The sequence below is a fragment of the Orcinus orca genome, chromosome 15, assembly GCF_937001465.1.
Source record: "Orcinus orca chromosome 15, mOrcOrc1.1, whole genome shotgun sequence".
NCBI classification, from domain to species: domain Eukaryota; kingdom Metazoa; phylum Chordata; class Mammalia; order Artiodactyla; family Delphinidae; genus Orcinus; species Orcinus orca.
In genome coordinates, this window is record NC_064573.1 from 77217524 (window position 1) to 77236769 (window position 19246).

The 19246-nt window shown below is 48.6% G+C and overlaps 1 protein-coding gene across 15 annotated transcripts in view; it reads right to left on the minus strand.

The window, feature by feature from the left end:
• SPRING1 (SREBF pathway regulator in golgi 1) overlaps positions 1–19246 on the minus strand; it is a 314339-nt gene that overhangs the window by 138998 nt on the left and 156095 nt on the right. Inside the window, exon 7 of one of the 15 annotated variants that reach the window (XM_049697622.1) lies at positions 9783–9895. The exons of 12 other annotated variants lie outside the window; for them this stretch is intronic. Coding sequence is in view for 1 of the 3 variants with exons in the window: in XM_049697623.1 (XP_049553580.1) it covers positions 18894–18921 (28 nt within the window). In the remaining 2 variants the exon portion in view is untranslated. Of the gene's footprint in view, positions 1–9782; positions 9896–18574; positions 18922–19246 lie in introns of those variants that run through there. 2 more of the 15 variants (XM_033408675.2, XM_049697623.1) reach the window with 2 other exon arrangements.

Below are 19246 nucleotides of genomic sequence, written 5' to 3' on the forward strand. Positions count from 1 at the left end.
GAAAAGCCCTGCACACCAGCCACCGAAGCTGAAAGCTCACAGATTCTGCTGATTTAAGGTCTTCTGTGTGGATTTGCTGATCCTGGAGAATCTCAGCTATTTGGGATTTTTAATAGAGTCTCCGGGCCTCCTTGCAGGGAACCGGAGTGCCAGAACGCAAGGAGGACCTGTCTGGTTGAGTCTGCGGCATGGAGAAAGGATGAGCGTCTGACATTTGGCCCATCGTGTTTCATTTTGAAGACTAATTATGATTGCTTTTTAATTCCTCACTGCCTCCCGGGGAAACTCTTAAAGGGGCCCCTCTCCCCTATTCCCTTTGCCACAGGGACAGATATTTGCCCTTGCAATTGCAATGCTTCCTCCTGCCATCATTGCTATATTTCAGCAACTCCTGAGAGCCCAACAAATGCTAGTTAACCAGCTAATTGCAGCTACAACTGACCCCTTGAGTGTGTGAATGAACGTGACAAGTGGCTGGTGACATGCTCAAGTCACTCATTTGTGTCGCGGAGTTTATCATTTGACTGTGCGCTTTAAGTAAAAGGGTCTCACGCCAGGTGATTCCAATTCATAGCGCCTTTGGAAACAATCATGAAATTGGCTAAAAGATTTAATAGTCACGGCATTTACAGGGAGAGGATGCTGGATAAAACCCTATAGAGATCTGATCCACTGCCTTCTAGGTGCTTACGCTCCGGCCACACCAGATCAGCAATATTCTAACCTTTCTTATAAAAAGCATTTTAAAATGAATGGGACTGGGCAAGTAAATCACGGTTCATGCATAGAATGGGATGGCCTTGGGCATTGAAAAGGGAGAGGCACATCTCCCACACCTGGCACCACTCACCCGACTTCCCACCTGCACACCTTTGCATATGGTGTTCCCTCCATTTAAATACTTTTCCACCTTTCCCAATCCCCTAGCACACATGTGTATGGCATTCAGTATATGTCCAACAAATGAGTGGACTTTTATGGCTTTTCCCTCCTCAGGGGTTCACAAAGTGAGGCACACAAGGGGTGTCTTGGGTCTTGGGAATGGCTGGGAGTGGAGGGAGGTTGATCTTGTTGTGTTAGAAATTAATTTCATTTACTTTCATTTAGTTAATTTCATTTACTTTTAAGTCTTCAGAGCCCCTTACTGCCCTGGGCAGGCATAAGGGCCCAATAAATATTTTTGATTGGGGAGTGTGATTGGCAACACTTTGGGGGAAATATACAGTTGGGGCTCCTTGTTCAACTGTGAACACTTTTCTGAGTGAGACTTTAAAACATCTCTCCTAACAAAAGGAGACAGTAGGTAGCAACTAAGAGGGCAAGCTCTACCCCCAATCAGGGACAGAATTCTAAAGGCGTGAGTTCCAGAACACACTAGGTCATGTTTCCCAGAGTAGGTTCTGTGGAGCCCCAGTCCTGCACAATATTCTGTGAAAAAGAGTGTCCACGATTTGGAAAATGCTTCTTACAATGGACCCTCTTGGAGATCGCGTGCCTGAGTGTGTTAAAGGCTCTGAAAAGTCCTGCAGTAAAGAAGCAGGTTGAACTTTGCTCAACCCTAAATTTCCCCAGATCATTTGATCACAGAGCCTGTTGTTTCATGAACAATTCTGGACATGTTTCATACAATATACTTTGGAAAATGCTGTCCTAGAATGTTCTCAATCAGCTGCCACCAAGAAATGTTTGATCCCCTTGGAGGCAGATCAAGGCTCCAGCCCAGGCTTGAAAAAAGGTCAGTACTGGGTGCTCTAAGTTTCCTCCAATCCGGTCCAAAAAAAAAAAAAAAAAATTTAAAAACAATCTGGCAAAGGCTTCATGGTGTGGAGGGAAGCAAATCATCCACCTCCCAACTGCTAGAAGGGCACAGCACACCAATTCTTGGTGCTTTTGGAACAGATGATCTAAAGACCGTGAGATCTGGGGTCAGACAGTTCTGGGACAGTTCTACCATGGACTCACTGCGTGTCCTTGGGTAAGTCACTGTACTTCTCTGAACCTGTTTCCGCATTTAAAAATGAGGATTAAAGTGCCTCCCTTCAAGAATTTTTTGAGGAATGGACATACTATACAGAGGATGCTTGAGGAGGGAGAGTTGCTATTGGTATTTCCCTAAAGTTATTCATTCCACCGTTGCTCTGCTCACCTGTGGAACTGCTGGGATCTCTCTTTGCTTCTCTCGGTTTCTATCCCCCAAACACTAGGAGTGCTCTTTGGCACAGACCTACAGGGCCTGAAGAGTTAAGACTTCCAAGGACACTACAGGGAAATATGGCAGATATAAAATAAAATTCCTCAGATATAGTGAAAACCCGAATTGAAAAACCTTAAAAAGAAATGTCATCTTACAAAACCAACACATCATCAGTCTAAGGAGAATCTTGTAAGTGTTTTAAAGACAGATAAAAAAAGAAATTTAACTACATGTACTGTTCGTGGCAGAAACAGATACAAGCATAGCCTCCGTAGCCGCCCTGTCTTGGGATGGAGGGTCAGTTACAAGGTGTCCTCATTGATAACCCTGGGTAAGCAACTAAACCCCTCTGTGCTTCCGATTCCTCGTGGGTATAATGGAGAGAAAGAGGATTACCAAACCTCACAGAAGTCACGATGTAAAACAGCAAAACGTGCCGGCAGAGAACCTGGCCCAGGGTCAGCGCCCAATATCACTCATATTACGACTACTATTAATAATTACGCGCTGGGTTCTCGGTTTCTTTTGCTGATAAATCTTTTCCCTCTCCTGTCCTTTCCCCACGGCCATCCCCCCACACCCTTTTATTTTTTCCATCAACACAAACGAAAAGGCCAGCCGTGGACGCTGCTCAGCCGCTCAGGCATTTTCTAGGAGCCGGGTCAACGTCAGGGGTGGGTGCTGAGTGTGGCTGCCCCAGCGCCAGGTCCCCTGCCCCGCAGCCGGCCGGTATTTGCGCATTCCCAGGCCATGCCCGGGTCCTCCGGGGGCTGGGCAGGCGCGCGGGCTGCACGGGTGGGAGAAGGGGCGCCGCCGGCAGAGGGGTCCCCGCGATCCTGGGGCCTCCCGCCGGCGGGACGCCGCGTCCCCAGGGCTGCTGCGCTGCTCAGCCCCAGCGGGACCGCCGCGCCGCCGCCGCTCTCACTGCCGCGTGCGTGCCAATTAGGCCCTAATTTGATTTCTGTTCTATCTCTGCGAACCCCATTAAAACCCAATTCTGCTTATTACCAAGAGCTTTCTTGCATCGCAATGCCTCGCCCTCCCAGGGTTGCTCCGGCGCGGTAAGGATCGGGGCTCCGCACGCCCGGCGGGCTGTGACCCCCTTCCCCGGGGCCGCGCCCGACCCTCCGCCCGCTGATGCGCCGGGGACTCTGCGTCCCCCACCCCGGTTATCCAGGCCCAGGCAGGGGCCCAAGCCCCGCGCCGCCACCGAGCTACGGGACCGTTTCTTCGGAAACAATGGGATCGTAGAAAGCTGGAACTGGGCGTTGTTGGGAACTCGGAGGTCATCAAGTCCCGCCTCCCACGCCCAGCAGGAATTCCCTACACGCCGGGCGATCCTCAGTTCTCCGCCTGTGCCTGGGCTGTTCCCAGTACCGGGAGCTCACTCCCACTCTCGAGGAAACCTGGCTGGGTTCAAGTTTCCGCCCCTCCGCTGTGTGACCTTAATCAGAGCTCTGGACCTCTCTGGTCCGAAGTAGCCTCATGTGTAAAACAGGCGCGATGATGCTTGCCTACCTAAGACGGTTGAGAGGATAAAATGGGACCCAGGCAAAGCACGATTATAGCGCCAGAGTGAGCGCTCAATAAAAGGCAACTGTCAGAAGCAGAACTCCAGGTCCCCGTCTAGGTACACAATTTAAGTGCCGGCCAAAACTCAGTAATCAAGATTAATATTTTAAAACAATATTTTTAAGAAAAGTAATGCTAGAAAATCAATGATGAACGAATTATGAAAATTTTAAATAAAGACAGGACTGGGGTTAGGGTGTTGTCAAACGAGGTCCTGCGAGTTCAGGGTGGAATCTTTCTTTAAAATTCTGATGTTTTGTTCATTGTGGAGTTTTTGGCACTCATTTTGAGTTTAAAAAAATTCCATTAAAATAATATCATCTTGATCAGTGACTTTTTTGGTGCCCTTTTAACTTTTTCAGCCAATAGCCCCAGCCCCCAGCAGCAGACACAATAAAAACCTCTCAGAGCCTCAGGTTTATCTGCAAAATGGGGCTAAGAACGACTATCTATAGGGGTGTTTTGAGAATTAAAAGGGAGGCAGCATAATTAAGAGCATCTGTTCTAGAATCTGGCAAGTTCAAACCCCTCTGCCACTTACTAGCTGGAAGAAGCCACAGCCTCTCTGTGCCTCTGTATACTCATCTGGATGATGGGGCACTGGTAGTGTTCAGCCTGGAGATGTTGCTGGAGGTTTAACCCCAATAATGCTCACAAAGCACGCAGCACGTACATGCCAAGTGACAAGAGATAATTCGTGTTCCTGCAATTATTAGTGGAAGTATATACTTGAACTTGATTGTCCCTGGCAGCATTAGCCCTCAATGAGTGTGGGTAGTGGGGATTATTTCACATTATTTTTGTAAGGGGCCTGGCACATAGTAGGTGCTCAACTGACTGAAAGTGCCAGAAGGGCAGAGATGACTTCTGACTTGTTCCCTACCTCAGCCCCTAAAGGCTCTGCACATAATGGGTTTGCAAAAATACTTGCAGAATGAATTAACGGTTAAGTGATATAAGTCCATTCCATCTTTGGTTTCTGCCAACTCCTGGAAAACTCTGTCCTTTCATGGACCAAACATCCTCATCCCTGTATAATAGCAACAATGCTGATGACCAGGGGGAAGGGGCTTGTCCAACTCCAATTCTCAAAGAGCACACGGAAGGACCCTGGAAACTTTCATGTTTGGCCCCTTGGCCTCATGGAGAAAAATAAAAAAGGATAGAAATGCACTCCTTCTACGGCACCTGCAGCCAATCTCCTGACATAACCCTGGGCCAGTAGCCCTCCCACCACAAAAATACTCTTTTTTTTTTTTTTTTTTTTTTTGCTGTACGCAGGCCTCTCACTGTTGTGGCCTCTCCCGTTGTGGAGCACAGGCTCCGGACGCGCAGGCTCAGCGACCATGGCTCACGGGCCTAGCCGCTCTGCGGCATGTGGGATCTTCCTGGACTGGGGCATGAACCCGCGTCCCTTGCATCGGCAGGCGGACTCTCAACCACTGCGCCACAAGGGAAGCCTGAAAAAATACTCTTTTTTGATGCTATAAGAATTATAGAAATGGCTTTTGGAAGTGTGTTAAGGCTGTCCCACTATTAGGCTGGGGGCAGCTGCTTTAGCTGCCCGGCTCCTGTGAGTATTTGAGTTGATAACCTCTGGTCCATCTGGAACCTCCTCTACCTAAACCCTGGATCTGGCTTTGTCTTCTTGCCTGCTGGCTCCAGACCCTTGACTTTCAGCAGGGCCCACAGTGGGCTCCACAGCCTGGACTTGGCTTCTGATCTTTCTTTGACCTTGGTAACTTGCAGGCATGGGTCTGACCAATCTGTTCACTGGTCTGCGTTCCAGAGCTCTCCCCAGAATCTTTTCAGTGCTTTTGTGGGAACAGGTGATATCTCTGAGGCTACTTTCCAGGCATGGAAGAATGATGTACACAGACCAGTTCACCCTCGCTTGTCTTCCGTGCACCTAAGGCATGCAGTTTCAAGATGACTAACTGGGATTAAATAGCTGAGATACACAGGTTCAAAGCCAGCCTTTTATTCTCTTGGCACTGAGGTCTAGTCAGCGAAGATAGTCAAAATATGTGACACTCAGGACAGCAGGGACCAGTCAGAACAGATCCTGGTTGTAGCACAGAAGCAGGATCCTGGAGGGGTCCACTGTACCGAGGTACCATTCTCCCCCTATTGCTGGATGGTGAAGAGGTCCATGGGGACCTGCAAGGAGAGGGGCTGGCACAGCCGAGGTGGCAGGTGGCACTTAGGGGTTCAGATCAACAGCTCATTACCAACTGCTCCAGACAGAAGTGTTCCACCATTTCAACAAACAGCGTTGCTGTATCAGTACATCCCAGTGAATGTCAGCGCTGCCTCTAAGCACAGGGGCTGACATCACTGCTTTCCCACCAGATTCTGAGCCCCATGGGGATGGGGATGGGGCTGTGTGGTACCCTCTTCAGAGCCTGGCACAGGGCCTCCCACAGAGCGTGTGCACGCGCGCACACACACGTTCCGTGTTTGTGGGAGAGGGAGGGATGGAGGCATTCTTGGCTATTAATGAATAAACCTGGGGCTGATGACACCCTTCCCGTGAAGGTGCCTGGAGCAACTTGACTTCCTTTCTCTGTCTAATTACCCTGCTGACTTGTCGGCTGCTGTCTTTTACCAGCTGGAAGTTCGGGAGTGGAGGATTCCACTGCATTTGTTTTAGCGACTTTCCACGAAGAACTTGCCTGGTTGTTCCGACAGGGCATGAGAGGGTCTGGTCCAGTGAATTTTAATATGTGCTACCTGGGTCATCTTGCAACCAAGACTTCTTTTTTTCCCTTCATTCTCAAAATTATCCCCTTTCAGGATATATTCTTTTCCTGGGGCAGCCATAAAAAGTGACCACAAACTGGTAATCACTGACTTAAAACAACAGAAATTGATTCTCTCACAGTTCTGGAGGCCAGAGCTCCCAAATCAAGGTGTTGGCGGGGCCACGCTCCCTCCAAACCTCCTGGGGAGGATGTTTCATGGTCTCTTCCAACGTCTCACGCTCCGGGCGTTCCTTGGCTTGTGGCTGCATCTCTCCAATGTCTGCCTCTGTCCTCACGTGGATGTCTCAAATCTCTCTTTGTGTTTCTCTTATGAGGACACTTGTCATTGGACTGAGGGATCCAGGATGATCTTATCTTGAGATCTGTAACTTAATTACATCTGCAAACACCTTATTTCTAAAAAAGGTCACATTCACAGGTGTGGGGATTCAGAGGTGGACGTACCTCTTGTGTGGGGGGGGGTTGGGTCACCATTCACCCCACTGCTTATCTACTCATTCACCTCTGTGTCCCACACTAGCACAACACCAGGCACATAGTAGGCCCTCAAGGACTACTACGTGTTGAATGAGCGAACAATCCAGACAGAACTCCCATAGCAAGGAGACTGGTCATCTTTAGGGTGCAGGCCTGTCCCTGAGCGCTCCACGTTTCCGCTCTAGCACTCTGTGCTCAAACCCTGACAAGCCTGAAGGCCTGGGCACCAGAGGAGGCAGCAGATGAAGGCAAGCCAGGGGCCCAGCATGCTACCTTGGCTCTACCGCCTACTGGCTGTGTGATCCTGACTGAGTCCCTGAAACTCTCCAATCCTCAGTCTTCTAACCAGCAAAACATGAATGATAATAACCACCCCTACAGGACTGCCATTCCAGTAAAACAGCACAACACCTACACAGGCTGTTCAGCGAGACACTGGATACGTGGGGAGTGGATTGTGGTAGGGGCGGATACCAACAAGGGTGGCTTTTCTGTCCAGGAAGCAACTGCAGTTGACCAGCTATGGCCACTATCACCTCCCAGCAGGGCCCAGCAGCCCTTGAAAGGAGCAGCTGTCTCCAGGGTCTGGGTGGAGCAAGACAAATTCACCTGCTATACCTCATGTTAAATGTGCAGAAGGCACACAGGCACCCAACTACCCGTGTGCGGTATTCATCTGGGGTTCCAGGATTGCTATGAAAAAGCAGAGCTTCCTGTTTTCAATTCCCTGGCTTGACAGTTAACAGCCAGAATACCTGAAGGAATGCTTACACCTTCAGCCCCTCTCACTAAAGTTCCTATTCAGATGCAGCCTGGCATAGAAGGAAAAGCTTGAATTCTATGACAGGAAACCAGGATTCAGGTCCTTGGACTGTGTTTGAAACACCACGTGCCTTGGACAAGCCTCAGTTTCCTCATCTGAAAAATGGGGATGATAATAATACCATATTGCTACCTGCCATGCCATCTCGCATCCAATTGTATAAATGACAACTTACAAAGTTAAGAAGTCGAAAGCACATCCCAAACATTTCGTATGACTGAAGTTGTAGTATAGAATGGTGCTTAAGAGCTCAGCTGCCTGAGTTTGAATCCTGGCTCAGTTCCTTAAAAGCTGTGTGACCTTGACCAAGTTCACTGACTTTTTCTGCCTTGGTCTCCTCGTCTTGTAATACATTATTCCTGGTTACTCATAACATTTTACAATGGAATAATTTTATAGAGTTGCTAACAAGGATTTAAATGAGGTGACTGATTTAAAATCAGCATACAATAAATTGTTGTTACGATTATTTTTACTTCCCATCCAATAGAGGGGAAACAAGCAGTGGTGTAACAGGACAGTGAACTTTGAGATATCATGGGGGTGACGCTGCACAGAGGAAGCTTCTATCACCAGGAGAAAGGGAAACCAGGTGTGCACAGACCAGTGGGTCTCAAAGGGGGGTGATTTTGCCCTTCAGGGATATATGGGCAATGTCTCGAGTCATTTCTGGTTGTCACGACAGGGTGGAGGGTGCCGCTGGCCAAGGACACTGCTAAATGCCCTACAATACACAGAACGGGGTCCCAAAGAATGCCCCACAGAATGGGGTCCCAAAGAATGCCCGGTCCCAGAGGTTGATCATGCCTTGGTTCAGAGCCCCTGGGGTAGACAGACCCCTCATGCTTCAGTGTGGACCCCAGAATGGCACACAGCCGGCACACCCTGCAGAAAGCTGGGAACTGATGAGTGTCAGTCCCCATCAGCGAGGGGAAGTCCCTAGTGCAGCCCCGACAATGTGAGGTGTCATCAGCGCTCAGCTAAGACTCCAAAAAGGAAAGACTCCTTCCATCCAAAGCCTGCTCTGCTCCCCGATCTCACTGTGGCCACTCCTCTGTGAAACCCTGGGAACTAGAACCAGAAAATGCCATAACTTAAGCAGGAATTTCCCTCATCAGTGATTGGCTAACTGGGAAACTAGAAGTCAAGGCGCTGGTTTCTGTCAGTGCTGTGAAAATCTGCTCCGGGTCAGAAATTAATCTTTGGAGTTCTCTGAACATGAGAATATTCTCATGGGGAGAAGACTCACTCAGCGCTGAGGGCCTTCCTTGCCAGATGGCAGGCAAGAACTAAACACAAACCACTGTCCCTCTGACACACCAAAAATCAGATCCAAGTACCCATCCTCCAAAAACATGTGGAGCTCTGCGCTGCGCTGGGAGGCCCAGGAGCACGGGATCCAGGCCAGGGCATGGAGGACACAGAGTTCTGCATCTCCAGGCATCTAGTTTGTAGCTAAGACCTATTCCTCTTCTTGCAGAGGACACTGCTAGTCAGCCGGCTTGGTCTCGGGGGTATTTTGTGGGTTCCAGCATCAGCTGGTTCATGAGATGCATTTTCTGCATGTGCAGTGGCCTCCTTCTGCCCTCTTTCTGTGGCACCAAAAGGAGCTGGTCTTGGCGGCTGTTGCTCTCTTCCCTTGACCCTGAGCTTTGGAGATGGCCCTCTGGGTAATGTACGGCTTCATTCCTCACCTCTCAAAGAGGCCAGGAGGGATGTGACATGACACATGCTGGATGCAGAGCCAGGACACCCGGTTCTACCATCAATAAAAGGTGGGAGTTTGCCCACCTCATGTATTAGTTTCCCAGGGCTGCTGTCAAAAACTTCCACAAACTTGGGTGGCTTAAAACAACAGAAGTTTATTCTCTCACGCTTCTGGAGGCTGTAAGTCCAAAATCAACGTGTCAGCAGGGCCATGTCCTCCCTCCCTCCCAAGGCTCCAGAGGAGGATCCTTCCTGATTCTTCCAGCTTCTGGTGGCTCCAGGTATTTCTTGGCTTGTGGCCGCATCACTCTTATCTCTGCCTCCATGGTCACAAGGCCGTCTCTTCTCTCTGCATGTCTAATTTATAAAGGTACATGTGATAATATTTAGGGCCTACCTGGATGATCCAGGATTATCTCATCTCAAGATCATTAACTTAATCACATCTGCAAAGACTTTTTTCCAAATAAGATCACATTCAGAGGTTCCAAGGATCTGATGGGACTATCTTTGTGGCAGGGTGGCATTTTTCACGTTACTACACTCACTTCCCATCTTTGGTCTCTTCTGGAAAAAGGACAGGCTGGTGAGCCTCAAGTTCCCCTCTGGCTCCAAAAATCTGTAGGTGATCCTCAGAGAACAGACTGCATCTGTCCTGATGTCCACGGCAGCAGCATCTCAACACAATGTCTAGTTTTCTCAAAGCACTTTCACATCTGTCTGGCTTTGCGCTGCCAACCTCCTGATGAGGCACACAGGATGGCTAATATTAGACCCATTTAACTGATGAAGCAACCGAGGTCTGGAAACTTCCGACTCATTCTCTCCTTGGGTGATTCAGATAATTAGAGCCAGGAGCAGGCCTCTCAGTTTCCCTGAGCCATGCTGCTTCCCATGGTATAGCCTCTCAGCACTGTGGGCTTTGCTCTGGAAGTGGAGGGAGGTGCTTACCGTGGAGATCCAAGCCCACTGAGGATCTCTAACTCACACTCTCTGGGGTGTGTTGGAGGGACTTCATCTGAATTCGAGGTGGTCCACATGGCAGCAGCGACCTGGTTCAGTGTCTGGCTGCATCACCCTGTGCGGGACCTTTTCTTCCCTGTGGGGATCTTCCTAAGCAAGGGGTTTTCTCAAACTTCAGGAACTGAGAGAATATTAGGGACGTTAGCAGAATTAGAAAGATCTTCTTTGCTTCCAGGCAAAAAAGATTTTGGGAGTCTTAGATCAAATTCGGGGATGGGGACCAGGGGGGCAGGTTCCCCCTAGTTCCCCCTGCCTGTGACTTTCAGATCTGGGCAAAGTTCCTGTCCTAGGCCTCAGTTCCTTGAAATAACATCGATTTGGTGGGAGGGCATAGGGGTGGGTAGACTATCCCACCCCTGCCTTATATTTTATTTATTTATTTATTTATTTTTGGCAGTATGCAGGCCTCTCACCGTTTTGGCCTCTCCCATTGCGGGGCACAGGCTCCGGACGCGCAGGCTCAGCGGCCACGGCTCACGGGACCAGCCGCTCCGTGGCATGTGGGATCCTCCCGGACCGGGGCACGAACCCGTGTCCCCTGCATCGGCAGGCGGACTCTCAACCACTGCGCCACCAGGGAAGCCCCACCCCTGCCTTTTAAACCTAACTCAGAAATGAGGATGAAGAGCTAATAACAGTCAAGTGTTTGGAGTTCTTGAGAAGAAAGATGCATCATCTACACAAAGTATCATTAACTGTATTACTTCTCAGGAAGAGGTGGGGGAACCAGTTAGGAATCGGCTAGATGAGAAGTGAGGGTACTGCATTAAGATCCCCAGAGGGTGTGGTGGGTAGATGGGCTGGAAATGACCATTATTTATTTATTGCTTTTGTTAAGTGCCTGTAATGTGCTGGGCACTATGTGGGATGTGTGTGGAACACAGACATATACAAACCACCCAGGGTCAACCTTCGTTGGGGGATGGAAGCTCTCACATCTCCCCTTCTCACAAACGGGAGCATCTTCCTCCTGGGCGGAACCCGGTGCCAGAAATCCCTGCCATTAGCTACCGCTCCTTGGGGGTAGCCTGCAGAGAATGTGTATCTGGGTTAAGGCATCTTATTACCTGGGAGGAGTAAGGCAATGCCTGGCTCAGGAACAGCACACTGATTTAGCTCGTTTCACCCACTCTTGCTCACTGATGCAGCTGGGACCTGAGCCTCCTGTGTGCACAATGGGGAGGGATTGGCCCTGGGCTGATGGATCGCTGCTGGGTGGGTCCGTGGGAAGTCAGGGGTTAGCATGACTGGAAGGTGGGGAGGGAAGGGTCAGTGCAGGCAGCCGCTTGCCACCAATCGGCTTACAGAGTCCAGAGGAAACAAGACATCAACAAGCAAATGTTTAACTAGATCTCAGAGCAAGAGAACAACTTCAAGGGCCAGTAGCAGTCCCAACTGCCAGGTGTATAATACCATTTACCCTATGGTGGATCACGGGTCTCTGAGAAACCGAGGAGAGAGTTTTGGAACCTCTCCTTTGAAAAATGCACTGACCTTTGTATGCAGATGTACACACATGATGCACACTTTGTATGCAATTTCAGGGGGTCCACTGATCCCTGAAGCTCATTCTAGGACCCCAGTTAGCTACCCTTCTTTACCAAGTTCAAATGCTGTGCTTTCACTGCCTTAGCTTGAAAACTCTCAACAACCCCAGGAGGTAGGTGTGGCATCATCCTCTTTCATGAAACCGAGGCCCGGAGGGAGCACGAAACTTGCCCAGGGTCGTGCAGCTAGTGAGTGTCCAAGCTGGGACCAGGACCTTGTGCTGCCCAAATCTAGGAGTCACTATTTCATCCAAGTCGATGCTGTGCTCCAGGAATGCATTTACAGAGAACACAATGAGAATGGTACCTTCTTGGAGTCAGCCGGTGCAGCTGCCCTGGTAAACCCATGCCTGGGTCTTCCCATAACCATGTCTTTAGAGCTCATTTATAGGCATATATGCAAATGGACCAACTGAATGATAGAAAAATGAGTCCTGGGGGAAATTCTGATAGGGATGCAATTGCTGAAGACTTTTGATGCCTAAGCCTCCAAATGGAAGGATATTTCTAAATCATCCATTTATCCAACAAATTCATATGTGGAGCATCTCCCACGTGAATTTCAGTTCCCAACAAACTTGAATAAAATCCAAACTCTTCACAATGGTCTCCACGGCCCCTTGCCTTTCTCTCTCCTCACCTCTTGCAACTCTCTTCCTTATACTCCAGCAACCCTGACCTGTCAATTCCTAGCTCTTGCCAAGCTTTTCCCACCCCAGGGCCTTTGCACTTGCTGTTCCTGCTGCCTTGGAATATTCTTGCCCTGGCTGTTCCCATGCCTGGCTCAGTCTCATCCCTCAGGTCTCAGCTTGAATGTCACTTCCTCCGAGAGATCTTCTTTGACTTTATCTAAGAATATCTCTCCACTATACTCCAGCCATCTGTTTCTGTCTTCTTAGCACTTTTAACAATCTGTAACTGTTTTATGCCTTTATTTGCTTATGTCCTCATTATCTCTCCCTCTCCCTTGACCATATAAATATAGCTCCATGGAAGTGGGAGCTGTGCTATCTTGTTCACCGTTATATCCCCGGCCCCTAGCACATAATAAGGGCCCAACGGTTAAAGAATGAACGGCTGAAAAGTATGTTTGGAAGCAGGAGCACTCTTCAGCCACCACTTTATCCTACTTCGTGCAGCAATACAACCAAATTTGGCTCCAGGGTGTGACGGTGCCCTCATCTTGAGCTAGCGGGCGCATGACTCTCCAAGATGGTGGCCTCTGGGGCCAAACGAGAAGCCAAGTTGAAAAGATAAAGGTCCTATGACTTCAGCTTGGAGAAGCAAGAACAAATGCAGTGTAAGGGGAGGGTCGGGATGCTCCTAACTTAAGAAAGGTGAGACAGTGAGGCTGGCTTAAAAAAAAAAATGTCTTGCTAACCGGATCCATCATCAAAGGAAACCACCCTATGGACAGTTTTATGACATAGTCTGAAGCACAGGAAATGGGCTGCACGGGAGTGTTAGGGGACTTTTAGAAGTTGTATTGCTTTCTTAGGAAAATGCTGTTGGCTTCTGGAACTGCAGTTTAATTAAGTTCAGTTGGCTGGATACCTTCAAAGCCTGTTCCAGGTTCTTACCAGCCCTTGCAGACACAGACATCTTCCAAGCAAATGTGTGAGCATAAGAGTGGCAAGGTAAGGTAGGCATTCTCCAATCACGGATCATGCCACCCAGGCATGTGGTGGGGCAGGAGGCCAAGGGACTTGACTGTCCAGTCCTGCCTCACCTCCCCCCACCCTGCCTCCTCGTGCGACAATGGAGGCGAGACAGTGCTTTCTTCATGGAGGTGTGTGGGGCATCCAGGCTATCAGAGAGGCACCAAAAGGGACAGACAGACCCACATCAACTGATTTATCTGTCTTGAGCTCTGATGCAGACCCTCCAGGGTGACTCACCTCCACCCCAGGGGTGGAGCCTGTTGGGCAGGTTTCTCAAAGTTGATCTCCAACAGAAGAGAGTTTTGGGGGCCATAGGGGCTGCTGTCATTCTGAACTGACCCTTATGATGAGCCCAGAACCAGGCTAGGTACATGCACACCCTTCCTCTTATTGGACTGTGTCAACAACGTTGAGAAAAAGGTTTTGCTAAGCCCCTCTTCCAAATGAGGAAATCAAGACAGAAAGGTCATCATCACTGGCCCGAGATCACTCAGCTTGTAAGCGGCGTAGGTTGAGAGGCTGAGCTTGTGCATCTGGCACTCTTTGCTAATGACCTATCACAACTGATTATCAGGCACTGTTTTGGGTGCTATGGATATAAGAATATATAGAGGGGCTTCCCTGGTGGCGCAGTGGTTGGGAATCTGCCTGCCAATGCAGGGCACACGGGTTCGAGCCCTGGTCTGGGAAGATCCCACATACCACGGAGCAGCTAGGCCCGTGCACCACAACTACTGAGCCTGTGCGTCTGGAGCCTGTGCTCCACAACGGGAGAGGCCGTGACAGTGAGAGGCCCGCGCACCGCAATGAAGAGTGGCCCCCGCTCACTGCAACTGGAGAAAGCCCTCGCACAGAAACGAAGACCCAACACAGACAAAAATAAATAAATAAATAAATTTATAAAACAAAAAAAGAATATATAGATCTTTTACCCCACCCCTCAAGAGCATGTTTTTTAAAAAATGCAGTGCTTGCCCTCAAAGAGTTTACTCTTTTCTTTTACACTTAAGGTTGCATCTTAAATATTGGTATGTGTATCTGTCTCATTCTCCAATTAGACTGCATACTTTTCAAGAACAGGAGCCTCACCTCAGCTTCCCAGGCATAGGCCATGGATGCGTCCCTTGGGCAATTTGGTGAAGGCCAGGGACCCCTTTTCAGAATCAGGCTACATAAAATAAAGCACATAGGATTGCAAAGGAAACCAATTATACTATAATACAGATATCAGAATATGAAAACGCGAGTTTGTGAGACGGTACTAAACGAGCTTCTTTATTATGCCTTAAGTATCAAGATCTAGATGCTGGTCTGTCTACTACTGCAATTTTTAAGTTGCGAGGAGCACAGACAATATTTTGATATCTTTGCAACAACTGTTAGTGACAGGAAAGTCTCTGTGATTTGCACGTGTGCTGAAGTCACAGGAACTGCTGATGCTACAGGGGTTTGTCACCTTCATTCCTCATAGGAGAAAATGCTGCCTTTCTACTAGAGGTTAGTGAAAGTAGAGATGTCATTTTTTTCCCCAGCTAAACTCATGGACCCCTGAATTGCACCCATGCACCTGCAAAGGGTCTGAGGATGCCAGGTTTCGAACCCATGTTCATCCAGTGGCATTTCCACACACTGTGCTACTTTCCATAAGCGGCCAGGGCTACTGAGAACCTCAGTAACCAAGCTGGGAAGACGCCACCTGGGGTCACTGTCCTATCTTGTCCTGTGATTGAGTGCACGCCTGTTCAGTTTTTCCATGTCATCCGAGAAGGTACGGTGATGACACGTGGTGATGAAGCAACAAATAAAGGCAGGAGGGCAGCGTGGTCAAGAGCATGACTGGGGGTGGGGCTGTCATAGGGGATCAGATTCACAATTGGATGCCCCCCACTCATTAGCTGTGTGTCCTTGGGCGGGTCAGTGACAGATCAGGACTCAGCTCTCTCACCTGTGCAGTGGGACTGAAACATACACCCTGGTGGAGTGGCTGTGAGGACCCAATGAGACAAGGGATGGAAAGTTCTGGTACAATGCTGGTGCATGGAAAGCACTCAGTAAAAGACAACTGTTTGAGAGCCACCTTGCACTTTCATTGTTTATCGAGTGCCTCTCTCCAAAGTCCATAGAGTTCAATGGATAGCATTTGAATCACAATGTTCCAGATTGCTGCTTCGCTCTGTCTCACCCAGGATCCCACTCTAGGAAGTGGAGGTTCACAGTTGGGAGAGGCTCCCCGTGAGAAGCTCAGAAAGTTTCTCTCTTCCTCCCAGCCCGGTCCAAGCTGATGAGTTTGGGGAGTGCATATCTAACCATCGGTTGCATGGCTTTTCTTTTCTTTCTTCTTTCTTTCTTTTTGTTAAAAAATTGTCCACCAAAGCTGAGTTGCCGAGTGAATCGTTAAGGGAGCAAATTCCAAGAGCATGAGCTTCTCTTGTTTCCCAGGACAGGTTTGGGCCAAGACAAACCTCAGTGATGCCAACAGCAGTTGCTTAAACAGTGGAGCTCAGAGCTGGCTTCCCGGCCTGGCTTGCGGGGCTCTGTTTGAACTTTCTCCTCTCTCCTTCCACCCAGTGATTAAAGGAACCACATGGAACTTTCTCTTTATGCCTCTTTCCCCTTCCTTCCCCATGCACCCCCTTGGAAAGGCTCCGCAAAGTCCCCATTTCTCAAAGATCCGGGAGCTGTGGCCTCTTGATTTATGTTCATTTGGCAATGTGAGGTTGCAATGGCCTGAGAAGCCTGGATAACTGGAAAAGGGAAATGGAGGAGGGTGGGGCTGATGGGAGGGTCTGATTGTGGCATGAGCTTGGCCCTCCCTCCAGCAGACCAGAGCCAAGGACCCCAGGACCAGTAACCAAAGGAAAATCAGACCAAGTGGCTGGAGTGTGAGAAAGAAGTCAAAGCTGTTCAAAGAAACAAACAACATCTGTCCTTTCTGGACGCTTGGTTTTTCACGTTCCACAGATCCTCCCTCCTGGCCATTTTGGGTTTCATGTGTAAACAGGGACAGTCTTAATCCCTATCCCATTATAGGTGCTCCATAAATGCTATTTGAATTCAGTCCTCTTATAAAAGAAGAGGAAGTCGACTCTTTTTGGTTTGGTTCTGTTATGTATCTTGCCTGGGGCTGCAGTACATGAGTTCACATCTCCGTGAAAGCTTTCACCCGGCACATAAGGTTCTGTTTCCTGAATTAGATCTTGTGTGACTTGAGGGCAGGAACTATTCTTTCCTTCTCTCCTTCCCGCCTTCCCTTCCACAAATATTTATTGAGCACCTACTATGTGCCATCGTCATCTCCTCTCTACCCCCACTCTAACAATTAGCATGTCTGTCTCCTAATAGGTGCTTAATAAGTGTTGGATGGATGGATGGACAGATGAATGAATGAACAGATGGAGCTTTAGGTGGGACTCCAGAAAGTAAGCCAGGGTCTTTGGTTCTCCTAGAAAGTTGTACACATGGTTAACATCTCAGAATTGGGATCCCAGGCAGCAAAGAGGTGGGCTGGGACTGGAGCCGGGAATAAGGACCCCTAGTTGCCAGTCCCAACTTGGCCACCATCTTGCTGTGGATCTGGGAACAATTTATTTAACTCTTTGGGCTCAAGTTGTCATATCTGTAAAATGAAAACAATCTCAAGACTACTTTAGAGTTTCGCTATTCTCCAAAACACTTTACCTCCAAACCAATGAAATCAGATCCTTCCATAAAAGATTTATGAGACCACCAGATTCACTCCTAGCTCATTCATTTCTTTGACTATCTCTCCTTGGTCTGACTTGGAATTGCCCATGTCTTTTCTTGTTCAAGAATCTACAGTGGCTCCCAAGTGCCTGTCACATCCAGTATACTTTCTTTTCCTTGGCTTTCAAAAGATTCGCAGTCTGTCCACAACCCACAAACCCACCGCAGTTCTTAGCATTCAGCATTTGGAATCTCCCACTGCAGTTCGGCTGCTTCCTCCCTGACACTGATTTACCTCTGGGCCTTTACTTATGTCCCTTCCTGTTCCATTTATGACTTCTAAATCTTAGTGAGTTCATAAAGCTTCCAGTAGAGTCAACCAAATTTGAATAGATCACCCCAAAATAAGAGCTTACTACAGGAAAGGGAAAAATGACCCATATCTCGACACCCAAAGACAAGCTCTGTGGACATCTGGGTTTATTTCCTTCTAGTCTTTTTTTCTTTTTAAATCTGAGCAGGGTTTTAGGGGATGAACCACATGATTTACTTATCAATCCCCTATAGTTGGTTGGCTATGGAGGCTGTTTGTAATCTTTTGCCATAGTCTATGTGTTGTGAGAAACATCCTGTCACTAAGTCTTTTTACACGTCTTTAATTATTTCCTTGGGCTACATTCCTAACAGTAGAATCACTGGGATTAAAGGCTTTTTGATGATGGTGGTGGGCGTTGGGGGGGAGGTGCATGGCGGGGGAAGAGGAACCACGTTGAGATCCAAATCCCTCTGTGAGTCCAGGGAGCACACTGAATGAGAAATGGCCATCCCCATCTTTTCTTTGGGAACTGGCCAGTTTGACAGGCACCCTGGCACCCTTGCTTCCCTGCCTACTCATGTTCTGGCCCAACATCAAGCTTCTGAGACCTCGAGGAGGTTTTTTAAAGGCAATACGCTAAAGAGAAAACCGCCAGTGTACCTTTAGCTGGGACTGAGGATTCAGAGCTAAGTCTCTCCTGGGTCTCCCCCCACCCCCATCCTCGGTTGATGGAACTGTGCACTTGGACATGTGTGATTGACTGTGGTATTAAGGAAATATGTATGACACAATGTTTTTAAGCTTTTTCCAGCGATATTTATATCACACAAATGGCATGTTGGGTTTTTTTTCCCCTCTCAACCACTGAGAATGAATAAATCAGTTGTCTTAATCAAGCTAATGGAGAGGGCATGGGCTAGAAAGATGGGTGAGAGGCGGCTCTTTGCCTGAGCCTGTGGCTCCCGTATCGGGGGGGCCCTGGCAAAGTCGCTTCACATCTCTGGGTCTCTGTTTCCCTGTCTTCAAGACGGGCATGGTGACATCCGAAGGCTGATGACTTCGCGGGATAAAGATCGTCTTCTAAGCATTTGGAATTCCTTGGAAGAGAGTAGCTGCATGAATTTTTAATCCTCTATTTTCAGCTCTTTGGACCTGCGTGTAGGAGCAGAGCTGTAAACGCAGAGAACTCACCACTACAGTCTAGTTTATAAGGTTTTGTCTCATACCATCCCATAGTTCTGACCTTAAGAATGACTTAGAATGTGGGGGAAATGCAGTTTGTTGTGGTGGCTGTTATTACTTAAAAATTAATGGCTTGACAAACACAGGGATCACCCTGTCATGCCGAGGTCACGTTTACACCAAGCATATATATTTCAAGCTCCTAAACCTTCAGCAGCACTGAAGGGCAGAATCAGCACAATTCCCACGCAAGACTCAGAATCCCGGGCCAGAATCACCATGGCTCTAAAGGGAG